The sequence below is a fragment of the Capricornis sumatraensis genome, chromosome 19 (genome assembly GCF_032405125.1).
Source record: "Capricornis sumatraensis isolate serow.1 chromosome 19, serow.2, whole genome shotgun sequence".
NCBI classification, from domain to species: Eukaryota; Metazoa; Chordata; class Mammalia; order Artiodactyla; family Bovidae; genus Capricornis; species Capricornis sumatraensis.
This window is the reverse complement of record NC_091087.1, coordinates 28,426,634-28,441,302: the sequence shown is the minus strand read 5'-3', so window position 1 is coordinate 28,441,302 and position 14,669 is coordinate 28,426,634. Positions and strand designations below refer to the sequence as shown.

The window sequence follows — 14,669 nt, the reverse complement described above, 5'->3', positions numbered from 1 at the left end:
ACTTTTTTTCCTTTTTAAAAAAAGGAAAAACACCTTTCCTTTAGAAAACGTTAACAAAGACGAAGCCCAGAAACTTTGGCAAAACACAGCCAAGCCAACAGGCGCTGGAGAAGACACGCAATTTTAAAAAGTTACCAAATGTCCCAGTAAGACTGGTTGATAAATCAACTTCGTTCTGCTGAACGCTTCAAAAACTGCGTTTTTGATAGTATTTTCTAATTACACAGGCTTTAAGAACAACATGTATGCTAATAAACGGGGACCTCAAATACATGTGCAATGAAGCAACGTTGATATTCCAGATTACATTTTAAATAGTCCAAAGAAAATGGAAAACTGCAACTGCAGGCTTGCGCAAAGCCCAAACCGGGAAAACACAACTGGGCGGCAGGGTCCAGTACCCCGGCTTCGCAGGCTGGCCGCCCTTCCCTTCCACCCGGAGAACCAGAAGAACAAAGTTCACACTGACTGAACGTTCAGGGTCCCGCCAGAATATCGAGGGGAGGGGGAGGCGTCCTCCGCACCCGCTGTCTGGTAGGGAATGGATTCAAGCGCCTTGGTCAAGTTCACGGCGGTTCCTCGCCCCAGACGGCGCGACAGACGTGCCCCGGGAACCGACGCCGCGGTTCAGGGAGCGTCCTCCTGAACAACTCGGCTAAGCGGGGCCCCCAGGACCGGGGTCAGTCCTCCTCCCGGCGCCGCCCCGGCCAGGACGGTCCGCGGGCATCCGTCAAAGCCGGGAGAGAAGGCACCGCGGCCGAGGACCGAGCCGCGCCCGGCCCTGCGGGAAGGCTGCCGCCCCGCGGGGCCCGGGTTTCACCGCGGACCGCAGCCCCGGAGCCGCCCGCCCGCCCGGCGCCCCTTTACCTTGCTGCCGCTGCCTCCGCGAGGCTCGGACTCTGCGAGGCTGGAGCCGGGGTCCCGGGTCGAGGCGGCCGTCTTCTGGCCGGGCGGGAGGCTCGGCCCGCCGGGCGGGGGCGGCGGCGCCGCGGGGCCCGGCACGTCCTCGGCCTCCTTGCCGCCGGGATACACCCCACGGCTCTCGGAAATGTGGATGCTCGGAGCGCAGCCCATGCTGGCGGCAGCGCCGCGGACACGCTGGCGGGCAGCCGCGATCCGGTCAGTAAACGGCCCGCCCGGCGCCTCGGGGCCGCCGCGTGCGCCGTGTCATCTCCGCCTGGGCGGGCGGCGGCGGCGAGCGCGGGTCTCCCGTCAGGAAGTGCGGCCGCCCCTTTTATCGCGGTGCGGGCGCGGCGGCGGCGGCGGCGGCGGCGGCGGCGGGGAGGGGGCGATGGGGCGGGCAGCGCACCGCGGCCGCCCCTCCGAACATGCCCTTCCAGAGGAGGGAGCCGCCGGCCGTCTCCCCTCACATCGCCGCGCTCGCCTCTGCCGCGCCGCGCTTCCGGGGAATTTCAGGGGAGGAGATTTGCGCTCTCCCGGCCCGAGAGCCGACAAGTCCCCGCCGCGCGAGCGACGCCGCCCTCGCCGTGAGGCGGCGCGACCCCCCGGGGGAGGTGCGCTCCCGGCTACGCCCGCTCCCGCCCCGGAGGCGCTGTGGCCGGCGCCTCCAGAGGCCCCGGGCTCTCACGTCTCTCCGCCACCCGCCCCACGGATAACTGCCGTTGGTCCGAGGGCCGGGTGGCGGAGAAAGCTAGAACGGCTGAGCGGTGCAGGCCGGAGGAATCTCGCCGGGACAGCAAGGCCGTGTCCACCCCGGGAGGGACGGAGGGACGCGGACCTGAGGCCGCGCCGTCGAGAAGCGCTGAAGCGGCGGCGCTCGCCCAGAAGCTGCGGGCGGCGCGGCGCGGCTCCGGCTCCGGCTCCGGCTCCGCATTCCGGGCCGGGTCTTGCCGGCAGCACGCCGCGCCCAGCCCCCAGCGGTGACCTCCAGCGGGTGCTGGCGTCAATGCAAAGCAGCTGGGGTGCCAGCCGCCGCCTCCCGGCTCCGCCCGCCACGGAGCATGCGCGGCCACGACGGGAGGGGCGCGCGGCCAGGCTGCGGGAGGGAGAACGACTTACCCATGGCCGTACGTGGTCACCCCCGAGCCAGTGGTCTCTGATCTCCGGCCTGTGGCCACTAAAACCCATACCTCAGGGTTCGAATCCCGGCTCCGGAACTTAGCAGCTGTGTGACTTCGGTCAGGGCCCTGTCTCTGAGCCATTCAAGAGCCAGGAGGGGGAGGCTGGGGGGTGACGGGTGTTACTGACTCGGGCTCAGTCCGTGTCCTCGCGTGCCAAGACCTGGAGCCCTAGGCCCCCTACACCGGCGACTGGGAGGCTGGGATGACAAGAAGCCACATTTCGTGGCAGGCTGGGGATGCCTTCCTACTCGTCCTTAACCAGAGGAGCCCTGTGATGACGCCAGACGCGTTGCCAGAAGGGCACCCCACACACATCGCCACCCGCTCACTGTGTGACCTTGGGCGAATCACTTAGCCTCTCTGTGCTGGGTCTCCTCCCACGATCAACTGGAGAGTGGCACCCCTGGGTGTGCATCACGTACCCTGGAGCTGCCCACCTCGGACCCACCCTCACTCCCGCCCCTCTCTCCCTGCGGCTCGCGGTCAGCCGAGACCCCGGCACGGCTAGTCCCTTTCCTCTGCCGCCGTCCACACCTTTCCTAGCGCGGCCCTGGAACGACCCTGAGGTGCCGCCCACTCCCGCCTTGGTCCCGGCTACTGTGAAGACCTGGAGGGGTATTCCGGGCTGGAGTCCCTGCTGCGGCGCTGGCACTGCCGCAGGGGCTCCAGCGCTGGGTTCCCTGCGGCGGCTCAGGCTTCAGGGTGCTAGGGAATCTAAGATCCACAGCCCCCGCGCCCCCTCCAGCAGGGATCTTTAGGCCCCGAGGTGGGCACCGGGCAGTTCCCCAAGGGCAGCAGAGCAGAAAGGCCCGGTAACCGGGGAGCAGCTTCCCTCTACCGGCCCTCTTTACTAACCTAGCTGGCCCAAGCCACTGGCACATGACTTACATTATCAAGTTCAAGCACATTTAGCAATAACCATAATACCCTCCCTGCCTTATAAAAATACCAACGGCTCAATGACGATGTCTTAAAAGACACAAGGGAAGATTTTTACTATCACCAGCAATTCTACCAGCACTGCAGGGTTTTCTGCCTCAGTGCTCCTGGCTTAAGAAGGTAATTTTTCCAGGCAGAACCGTGACTCTTCTAAATAAAGAGTAATTGGTGAAGAAAATGCTTTCAACCATCAGAGAGTTTGAAAGTCTGTCTCAGACCCTCTGTCCTCCCTGCTCTGCCTCACTGAGAAGTCTGGCCTTGATGACTACCAGCACTGACCTTGCCTCCTTCCAGCACTCCAGGGTGCCTCCTGGGCCCACCTTCTAATACAGGACATTGTTGTCCTGGCCTCTCTCTGGACATCCTTGAGCCCTGCTCTAATTAGGGGTGAGGACACTTACCCCCAGCTGACCCTGATCCCCTTATCCACTAGCTGGCCTCCTGCGCTGCCCTGTGCTATCGTGAGCTGGTCACTTACCCTCTGTTCTCAGAGAACTGTTGCATAGTCATGTTAACTGATTTCCAGGTCTGCAATTTAGGAATGCTAAACTTAGAGACCTAAAACCAAGAATGAAGTAGGAGCAGGCAGGAATGGTGGGAGACATTTGCCTACTTCTGGGGTCACAAGGAGCAACCCCCCACTCACTTTCATTCATACTCTGGAACTCAGCCTGGAACACTCCAGGAAGTCACAGCTTCCCCCCTCACCTCAGCTAGCACCAATTCCACCACTGCCCTCCTTCCCTGGCCATCATCTGAACCTCAAAGTCCCTGAACACTTCTCTACCCAGTTTCCCCAGACCTCAGTGACAAGGGACACAAAAGGAGTCACAGTGACAAAACCAACCCAAACCTCACTGGTATGTGCCACTCACTGGCTCACCCAGAACTCCGGAGCCCCTGTGAAGAATCCCTCCACGTGGGTGTGTGTGAAGAAAGCTCACACACAACCCTACTCCTGCTGCAGGAGAGGCACCCCCAGCCATGTGGGTATCTGGAAGTTGGTGGCATGCAGGAGAACATACTACCCCACCACCCCAATCTATTCTCCCCCTGCAACCGCAGGGACCCCCAAACAGGACTGCTTGACCCCTTACCAGGCTCAAACTTGTCAATGAAGGTCAACTTCAGTTCTTATTCTGCATGAGGTAAATGGGACCGGGAAAGGACTCAGCCGAGAGACAGAGGCCAGCCTGGCACCCTCACTCCCACCCACCCCCACACACACAGCCCATTTCCAGGAGACTCCTCAGTCGTCTGACCCCCTCCCCAGTTCACGAGAGACATGAAGATGCAGTGTTCCACACAGCTTTATTCTATGTAAAACCCAAACCAACTTGGTTTACGAGCCTCTTACACGTAAGCTGATCCTTTTTTTTACAACTGGAGCTCTCTCGCGGCTTTCTTTCCTCCCCTACCTGGGAGTCAGCATTCAAAGGCTGCTACTGGCACCCACCTTTCTGCTCCTTTCCTTGCCTCCCCACTGAACTGGGCTGGAAGCAGCCAAGAGCGGGAGAGATCCCACACCCTGAGGTGCGAATCCCAGTCCTGCCACAAGCCCTCTCTCCAAGCCACTTTCCTTCACTGTAAATCTAGGATTAATGATATCTACCCCTCAGGGATTAAATAGGCTAACTGATGTCAGATGCCCAGAATAATTACTGAGCGCCTGTGTCTTAGCTTGCCAACTTCTCCTGGGTCCTTTCAACACCATCTTCCTGCAGGCCTGCCCCTAGACTGCCGAAAACTGCTGGAGGAAATAAAATTACCCCGAGGATCCATACCACTACAAATCTGTGGCATCAGACTTCGGTTCATTTCTCTAAATTGCAAGATTTTGTACAATGTGATTTTTAAATCTTTTTAAATCACATTCATATGTGCTAGAAAAATAGTAAAAAAAAAAAATTAAAATTAGCATAAGTATATAAGATGTGCAGAAGCAAAGGAAAGCCTTTCTTCCTTCCCCAGTCCCTTCCTTCCGTAGAGGTAACTATTGTTAACAGTTTGGACCATATGCTACCAGACCTGTTTCTATGTTAAATAATCACACACACACACACACACACACACACACACACACACGCACACACACACACAGCTGTTAGAATATCACAAGCAGGGCTGCATTGAACATCCTTGAATGCATCTTTTTCTGTTAAGATGGACTCCTAAAAGTTGAATTGTTTGGTGAAAAGGTATGTACCCTCTCATCCCATCCCAGCTCCAGAAGGGATGAAGGGAAATGAAAACATAGAACCAGGCTGAGCTGTACGATTGAAAGGGGGAACCCTTTAGCCATACCCTCTGCACCTGGATAGGGAGGATCTAGCCACCCCAGATACAAAACCTCTGTTGACCATCCTTTCCAGGCCCCTGGCCGGCTTACCTTCATTTCTCTCCGTACTCCCAAGCCCTGAGTACAGTGTTTGAGTGTTCCTGCCTTTCTCTGGTAAGGCACTGGACGATCTGCCCTGAAGGCCAGAACCGCAAGGAAAGAGCAGCAGTTCCCATAGGTGAGGACGGCAGAGGGAAGCCTCCAGGTGCTGTCCTCCGACTCCACAACCCAGGTGCGCCCCAGCACTTCTCTCCTCTGTTAGGCTCTGGACCTTGGTACTCAGGATTCTCCTGGAGCTTAGAGCTAACCACCCACTATGCACCCTTTTTCTCAGAATGACCCTATTCGCTCCTGCTATTTCAGACTCCTCTACTCCCAACAAGGGGGCTCAGCCTCCAGTGCCAGCTTCCTGCTACCCTCGACTCCAACCACACTTTCCCACCAGGTCAGGGGGTCACACCTCTCCCCCCTACTAGAGACAGTCTCAGATTCCAAACACTGCTGTATTTGGTTGTAAAGGTCAGAGCCGCACTCTGCCAGTTCAGCCACTGTTAGTTGCTCAGTTGTGTCCGACTCTGTGAACCCATAGACTGTAAACCACCAGGCTCCTCTGTCTATGGGATTCTCCAAGCCAGAATACTGGAGTGCAGTGCCATTCCTTTCTCCAGGGGATCTTCCCAACCCAGGGATCGAACCCAGGTACTTCTTGCTTCATTTCCCCAGAATACAGGAAGGGAATGGGAGCTCGGATCAGGGCCTCAGATGCCACTAGGACCATCTCACAGTCCTGACTGCTCAACTCTCAACATAATTTCTTGTGATGCTGAAAACATGACCTTTCGGAGCTCCCATCTCTACCTTCCCAGTCCCACAACGACACTGTCGGTTTCCACTGCAGAGAAAGTTCCTTGTCCGAGGTTCCTAATTTGGAGTGTCCCTACCCCCAGGACCCCATGCTTAGAGAGGCCCCAGTCTTGGTTGATGCTCGACCGTATTGAAATTCCTAACAAGTGTTGAACAAGAAGCCCTGTATTTTCATGTCACCCTGGGTCCCACAAGTTCTGCAGCTGGTTCTGCCTCCCTCCTCTGAGAAGTGCTTTGCTCAGGTGTGTGCAGGGGAGAGAAGCATAGGGTAGTGCCAGCAAGAAAGGTGGTGTCTTGGAAAAATTCACAGGGCCTTCCCTGAAGGTCCTGTTGTTATTTCACAACAACAGTCCCTGCCTCCGTCTGCCCTGGACCCAGCATCCAAGCCCAGCTCCGCCTCTGGCCTCACCCTACCTCCCTGGCAGGTGAGACAGGCCTCAGGTTGCCTCAGGAATGGCCACCTCAAGAAGCAGGCCACAGGGGGTGGATAACTGTTGGCTTCCCCTCCGTGAGAGCAGGAGTAGGGGAGCAACACAGGGCCCCTCAGCCTAGAGGAGGAGAGCAGTGTGTCCAGACAGCCCTGAGAAGGGACCCTGATGATACCAGCCAGCCAGACGGTGTTAGGATTTCTGCCAAGCACACCACGTGTGTGACCTCATTTATTCCAAAGGCACTGAGGCTTTTTAGAACGAGGGCTGAGGCAGGTCTTTAATAACCCAATACCTACCCTCTATAAAGGCTCTGAAAGACAGAAGGATGCTTCTTTAATACAATTAAGTGTATTTATTTCCAGCTAAGAGCTTTCAAGATATTTAATAGTAAAGCCCTAGATTACTCCTCAGGGCTGGGACACAGCAGGTCTGTTCTAAAGAAAGTCCCAAGACCAAAAAGCACTTGACTGGAGCATAATTAATGGATTCAGAAATAAAACGAAGGGCAACCACCCTCGCTACTGTTACCTAGTGTTGTCTAAATGGTCTGAGAAATGCAGTGAGGCACGGCGTAGAAATGACAGCACAGATATTTCGACTGGAGAGAAAATTGATCATTAATGGTGGAGAATATAGCTTTATATCTAAGATACTCAGTAATCAATGCAAGAGTTATTAAGATGAAAGATTTCTCTAAAGTGACCAGATTAGAAGTAAATAAGTGAGACTTCCCTTCTTTGAAATGAGAAGCTGAATCATAAAATGTTAGATCTGAAAGGGACCGGGAGGACTTCCCTGGTGGTCCAGTGGTTAAGAATCCACCTGCCAGTGCAGCAGACACTGGCTCGATCCCTGGTCCTGGAAGATTCCACATGCTACGGAGCAACTAAGCCCGTGCGCCACAGCTACTGAGCCAGCATGCCGCAGCTTCTGCAGCCTGCCCACAACAAGAGAAGCCCACACGCCAAATCGACGAGTAATCCTCCATCACTGCAACTAGAGAAAGCCCAAGCAAGGCAGCAAAGAGCCAGCGCAGCCGCAGATAAACGCATAGCTTAATTAAGAGAAAGAGTGACACTCTAGACTATCAGTGGCCCATCAAAAAGTACAATGACAAAATGGAGCCCAGGTTTCCCCAGACTTCACCTGGGTCTCCATGGTGGTCATAACCCACATTTTGCTGGCTCTTTCCCCTCTTCGAAGGCAGGCCTCCAGCCACGTTTTCCCCAGTTACTTCTGAGAGTGTCTGAGGGTGGGTCTGAGGGAAAGTAGTGAGATCACCCGCCATCCTCTCCGTTGCTGGTACCCCTGTACCACGTTAATTGCAGGGCCTCTGGCACAGACTCCTGATGCTGTGAAAGCTGAGGCTCTGGGGTCCTTAGGGCACTGAAGCTCCTTAGGGCACTGGGCTCCAGGCACACATTAGGGGAAAAGGACACACGTATAGGGTCACCAACCATGTATCAGTTTGCCCAAGACTCTGATGGTTTTAACACTGAAAGTCCTGCACCCTGGAAACCCGCAATCCAGGCAAACCGGGCGGGTTGATCATCCTATACCTCCTTCATACACACATGTGCACTCACATACGTGTGCATATAAACACACACACAATGTCTCACGTTGTCTCCTAGGCCCTAAAGCCATGCTGTTTGTGCCCTGTGTCTTGCAGAGTTTATTTCTGGGCAAAGAGCCCTTCTGGGCTTCCTTGATGGCTCAGCAGTAAAGAATCCGCCTGCAATGCAGGAGACTGGGGTTCAATCCCTGGTAGGGAAGATCCCCTAGAGAATGAAATGGCAACTTGCTCCAGTATTCTTGCCTGGAAAATCCCATGGACAGAGAACCCTGGTGGGCTCCATGGGGTCACAGAGAGTCAGATATGACTTAGTGACTAAACACACACATACACACACATATATATTAACATGTGAAAATTCTATGACATTCAAATATTTGCATCCATATATGAAGTTTTACTGGAACACAGTCACACCCATTTGTTTACACATTGTCTATTGTTAGGGAAATTAAACAAATCATTTTGTTTAGGCTTAGGAAGCAAAGCAGAGCAGGCCTCTGACCCTTGCTTCTAACCAGCCTGGACACTGCCCTGACTGTGAGTGACTTCCTGCTGTGAGTGCAAGACTTCCAGCACCATAGATAACATGGGGGAAGCATTTTGAGATTATTGAGCCCCTGGCGGGGACCTGGCCATCCAAGCCCCAGGCTTAACAACATTCCAAGTTTTACAAGACAAAACAGACAGCATTAAAATGAAACCAGGCTTGCAATTTGGTCACTGATGATGATATCAGTTTGAGTCCTGGGATTATAAGTGGGAACCCAGAACTGCAATCTTGAAGTCTTACCCATGGAGCAGACGTGCTGCCTGGGACCTGGGCTCCAGATGTGCTGTGGCAAGGGACTTGCCAGCGCTGTTTAGGTCTGACGTTGGTCAAAACCCAGTTTTGTGATGTGTCCTCTGCTCTGTATATTTCTCTTTTCTTTTAATGTTAGTATATTGAAAGTAAGTTAGATAATTCTCTAATAAATATATGTATTATTTATTTGTATATAATGAGTGGCTTCTTTTGTTAACAAATCCTTTGAACCTGAGACAAAAGTGAAAACTTTGGGCAAAACATCTATGGCTACTTTTGCAATCCTTCCAGGGTCAGTCCACAGACTTTCTCTTGGGGACTCAGACTCACACCCATGCCTGGGTAGTGTAGGAAGATCCTAGAGCCTGGTGACTTTCCCTGTTCTCCACCCTCACCGGAAAATCACGCTCCTTCCAACCCCTTCCATCAACCTGCTGCAGCATCAGCTAAACGTGGAGCCTGCCCTACACAGAAGCATCACCATCTACATCTCCCCAAAGCCCCAGGTTAATGTTATCTATTGGGGCTTCCCTGGCGGCTCAGACGGTAAAGCGTCTGCCTGCAATGCGGGAGACCCGGGTGTGATTCCTGGGTTGGGAAGATCCCCTGGAGAAGGAAATGGCTTATCCACTCCAGCACTCTTGCCTGGAAAATCCCATGGACAAAGGAGCCTGATAGGCTATAGTCCATGGGGTCACAAAGAGTCGGACACAACTAAGCGACTTCACTTTCTTTCTTTCACTATTGTGGGGGAAAGGGAGGCTCAGAGAGGTTAAATAACCTATCTTAGGTCACACAAACAACAGACAGCAGAACCAGGCTGCCTGAGCTGATGCCAAAGCCTGACCTGTCTCTACTGTGCCAGCATTTCCACAAAAATAAGCTTTGGCTTATTTTTAATAAGTTGTTGTTCTTGTTATTTAGTTGCTAAGTCATGTCCGGGCCCATGAACTGTGTAGCCTGGCTCTTCTGTCCATGGGCTTTCCCATGGACATAATGGAGTGGTTGACATTTCCTTCTCTAGGGGATCTTTCAGACCCAGGGATGGAGCCCACATTAGCAGGCAGATTCTCTACTGCTGAGCCACCAAGGCAGCCCTGATAAATAAGCTACATATGGGAAACTGAGGAGCCAAACATCATGGATACTTGAGAAGCAGAAAGTGAAATATGACACATCCCAGAGCAAATGCAGGCTGCTTCACTACCAAGATAAATGGGAGATGAAATGCAGGGCAGCACACTGTTTACCAAAAGTATTTGGGGCTTTTGAAATGTCAGCCACGATGATCGTGAATCACTCCTCTTAAAGCTCTTAATCCAGGGTAACCCTCCTTTTTCCGCTGGCTCCTCTCCTGATTCATCGAGTTGCCTCTGCTGGCCTGAATCACCAGCCCAGAGTTCTGGGTCTCAGGCCTCCCAGGTTCCATGGGAAAATTGTCATTCGCTTCTCTGGGGAGGTGTGTCCTGTGTAAGTGTCCCCAGGCCTGCTTGCAGGGGAGAGAAGGCTTCAGAGGGGGAAGACTCCAGCCTAACAGAAAAGTGTAGCTGGAAAAAGTCAAGGTGACAGGCGGAATCTCATTGTCATAACCAGGGTCCCAGATTTATCCCTTCGTGCAGTCTCTCTTGAGTGTCTAGCACGCGTAGGCACTGGGCTGGATACTGGGGACTCAGCGATGGCAACATAGCCCCTGCCTATTAATGGAGCTCATAAGCTGAGGTTGAAGCCAGGCGTCGTTCAACTTCATAAGAGTATAATTATAAGTTGACGAGTGCTGTGACGCACAAGGAGCTCTGAGTGTGTATCACAGCAGGAAATGACTTAACCTCGGATAGAGGAGGGTGAGCACCAGGATGTTTTCCCTAAGCTGAAATATGACTAGATAGCTGTTCTTCATGCCCAGCACCCATTCATCCTTATTGTTCAGTCGCTCAGTCATGTCCAACTCTTCGAGATACTGTGGACTGCAGCACACCAGGCTTCCCTGTCTTTCACCACCTCCCAGAGCTTGCTCAAACTCATGTCCTTCGAGTCGCTGATGCCATCCAGCCATCTCATCCTCTGTCGTCCCCTTCTCCTCCTGCCTTCAATCTTTCCCAGCATCAGGGTCATTTCCAATGAGTCAGTTCTTCGCATCAGGTGGCCAAAGTATTGGAGTTTAATCTTTAGCATCAGTCCTTCCAATGAACACTCAGGACTGGTCTCCTTTAGAATGGACTGCTTGGATCTCCTTGCAGTCCAAGGGACTCTCAAGAGTCTTCTCCAGAATTCATCCTTGAAGCTACCTCATTTTCCTCTGGGAACCCATGGTCACCCCTAGTATAACCTCAAGCTATTGGGGTGGAATATTTAGGACGCACCACATCCCTGGCTATAGAAATTAATCTAGAAATAGGCATGTGATCCAATCTAGAGTTAATGAGTGTCAGTGTTATTGGTTGAACCCCTGATCCAGCCATACCTAAAGTCAGAACTACATTTGGACTTTTCAGCTTTAACAACTTCTGCTTTTGATTAAGTCTCTTTGTGGGTCTAAAATTTTGGTCTCTTGCAAGTAAAAATGTCCTATCTCAGCTACAAGGATGAGTCAGAAAGTCATATGTAGGATATATAGTAGTGAGTGAATGAGTGAGTGAAAGTCTCTCACTCTTTGTGACCCTATGGACTATACAGTCCATGGCCTTCTCTAGGCCAGGATACTGGAGTGGGTAGCCATGCTCTTCTCCAGGGGATCTTCCTGACCCAAGGGTCGAACCTGGGTCTCCTGCACTGCAAGCAGATTCTTTTCATCAGAGCCACCAGGGAGGGGATCAGCGGGCAGGAGGAAGGGAAAAGCCGGTCTGGCTCTGGCAGCATCGTGGCAGTGGCTGTGGCTGGGTTGGTGGCAGCAGTAGTGGGGAGTGGGGTGAGCATAGGGGGCAGGACCTCTAGCAGCTCAGCAGCGAGGTGTGTGTCCTCCTGGAGCCAAGCAGCTTCCTGACCCCTGGGAAACACCCTTGTCACACTTCTATGTCTCCAGCTCTTTCAAAACCTGTTGGCCAATTCCCCTCATTAAATCGTTATCTTTGCCTGAGATACCTCGAGAGGTTTGTAATTTCCTGGTTGGCCACTGATGGATGTAATCACTGATGGGGTGACTGTTATGAACCGCTGCTCTCATAAGGTGTTACTCCCAGTGGCTGCCAGGGTAGTCCACCGGGCTTAGGAAATAGCAGATAAGGCAGAGGAAGACGGGGTTTAATCTTGCTTGGTCTGCCTGGGGAGCTTTCAACCACTGTGGTACAGCAACTTCTCATTAAGGTTATACTAAATTTGGAGGCAGACACATTTCAAGGGCTTGAGTTAACGCAGAAGAATTATGTCCCAGGATGACCATGGACTTACAGTGACTCTAGAGAAAAAATACTTTCACAGAGAATCAGATGGGTAGTTCCAGACTTGAGATCACCCAGGCTGGACACAACAGCTTCTGATGAAATAGTTTGTCTGAGAGTCAGAATTACATTCACCCCTGACTGCCACCAACTCCTGGTGGAGAAAGGCCACGGACTGGAGAAAGGCCCCCCAACTCTCTGGTCCCCATCTATAGAAGGAGGAGCCCAGCCATGGCAGACACGGTTTGTTTCCTCCCCGACAGGCAGCTGTCCTCCTCTCACCTGCTTCCCGGGTCCTTCCCAGTCCATGCGGTGATGCTTGATTGGTTCCAGCCAATCGTGGTCATGCCTTTCCCCACATCAGGGATTGGTTCTGTCATGAGCCTGTGACATACCCCTGGCCCATGAGATGTCTGGAGTGCTCTGGGGGGTGGTGTGGAGAGGGGTCTCTGGGAAGGTGTGCTCACTGAAAAAGAAACACAACAAAGACATATGGAAACTACCCAGTTGGTCTAGTTGTTAAGACTTCACCTTCTAATGTATGGGGTGCAGATCTGGCCCCTGGTCGGGCAGCTAAGCTCCCACATGCCTCAAGGCCAAAAACCCAAAACATAAAATAGAAGCAATATTGTAACAAATTCAATAGACTTTAGAAATGATCCATATCCAAAAAACAAGAGAGAGAGAGAGAAATTGGACGCTTTCTTCCTCTGGAATGACTGGGTGAGAAAAGGATGCTTGGAGCCATTTCAGCCACCCAGCCACTGTGAGGGGAGAGCCACCAACAGCTGAGAATGGCAGCATGGAAAGGTGGACCAAAACTGTGTCATCACTGTCCCCAGGCCATCCCAGACCTGCCCAGCGTCTGAACTCCTCATTATGTGGTGTGAAACAGTTCCATTGGGTGAGCTACTTTCAGTTGGGTCTCCTGTCAGCTGCAGCCCAAAGCCCTCCACCTGACATACGAGGCCACCAGTTGAATTTCCCTGTTCTTTTACCTTTTTTTTTTTAATTAAAAAAACATGCATTTATTTATGACTGTGCTGGGTCTTTGCTGCTGCATGTGGTCTTTCTCTAGTTGTAGTGAGTAGCAGCCACTCTCCGGTGGTGCTGGGAAGGCTTTTCTTTTTTAAGAAAGATATTTATTTGGCTGCCCGGGTCTTAGCAGTAGCATGCTAGATCTAATTCTCTGACAAGGGATCAGACCTGGGCCCCCTAAACTGGGAATACGGAGTCTTAGCCCCTGAAGCACCAGGGAAATCCCTCTTTCTTTATTTTTTCAAACATTTTATTTTGTATTGAGGTATAATCGACTAACAATGCTGTGATAGTTTCAGGTGAACAGCTAAGGGACTCAGCCATACACAGACACGTATTCTCCCCCAGACCTGGGTGTGCAGACTCAGTAGCTGTGGCCCACGAGCTTAGTTGTCCCGCAGCATGTGGGATCTTCCCTGGACCAGGGATTGAACCCGAGTACCCTGCACTGGCAGATGGATTCCTAATCACTGAACCACCAGGGAAGTTCTCCCTGTCCATTCTAGATCTAACATTCTTTCACTTGGCTTCTCTTTTCAAAGAAGGAAGCAGGCTTGGCAAGAGGGGACTTGTCCAAGGCCACGCTTTGTCTGAGCCTTAGTACAATGATGGAGGTCAGTTCTTGTTTCTAAGAAATGCTTCATCATGTCACTCACAACTTCTCTGCGTGGGAGGGGAATACAAGATTTGATAAAGATGATCCTGGATAATCTCCTGCCCTGCAGCCTGCACCTCTGCATGTGTGCCCTTGAGACCCAGAAGAACATGTACAGAAGTCTGGGTGGGGGCAGGACGTTTTCCCAGCTCGTAATTAGTAACCTTGGCAGGGATGGTGCTGCTGGCCTTCATGGACCACCCGATGACTGTGCTCCCAGCTGCAGCTGATCCAGAGGATCAGAGCTCAAGAAGAGTCCTTTTCCTTCTGAAAAGTGAGAGCCTGCCAGCACCCACATGAAGGACACAAAGAGCTCAGGGAACCCTGATTTCTGGCCCACCTTTAGGAGGAGAACTTCGTGTTAGTCTTTCGTGTCCGACTCTTTCCGACCCTGTGGACTGTAGACCACCAGGCTCCTCCGTCCATGGAATTCTCCAGGCAAGAATACTGGAGTGGGCTGCCATTCCCTTTTCCTGGGGATCATCTTGACCCAGGATCAAACCTGCTCTTCTGCGTTGCAGGCAGATTCTTTACCATCTGAGCCACCAGGGAAGCCCGGGAGACCAGA

The 14,669-nt window shown here is 52.8% G+C and overlaps 1 protein-coding gene across 2 annotated transcripts in view; it reads right to left on the bottom strand.

Moving 5' to 3' along the window:
* PDE8A (phosphodiesterase 8A) overlaps window positions 1-1,074 on the bottom strand; it is a 143,255-nt gene extending 142,181 nt beyond the window's left edge. For both annotated transcript variants that reach the window (XM_068991201.1, XM_068991202.1), the window contains exon 1: window positions 868-1,074. In XM_068991201.1, coding sequence (XP_068847302.1) covers window positions 868-1,074 — 207 coding nt within the window. The remainder of the gene's footprint in view (window positions 1-867) is intronic.
* Between the last annotated feature and the right edge of the window lie 13,595 nt (window positions 1,075-14,669).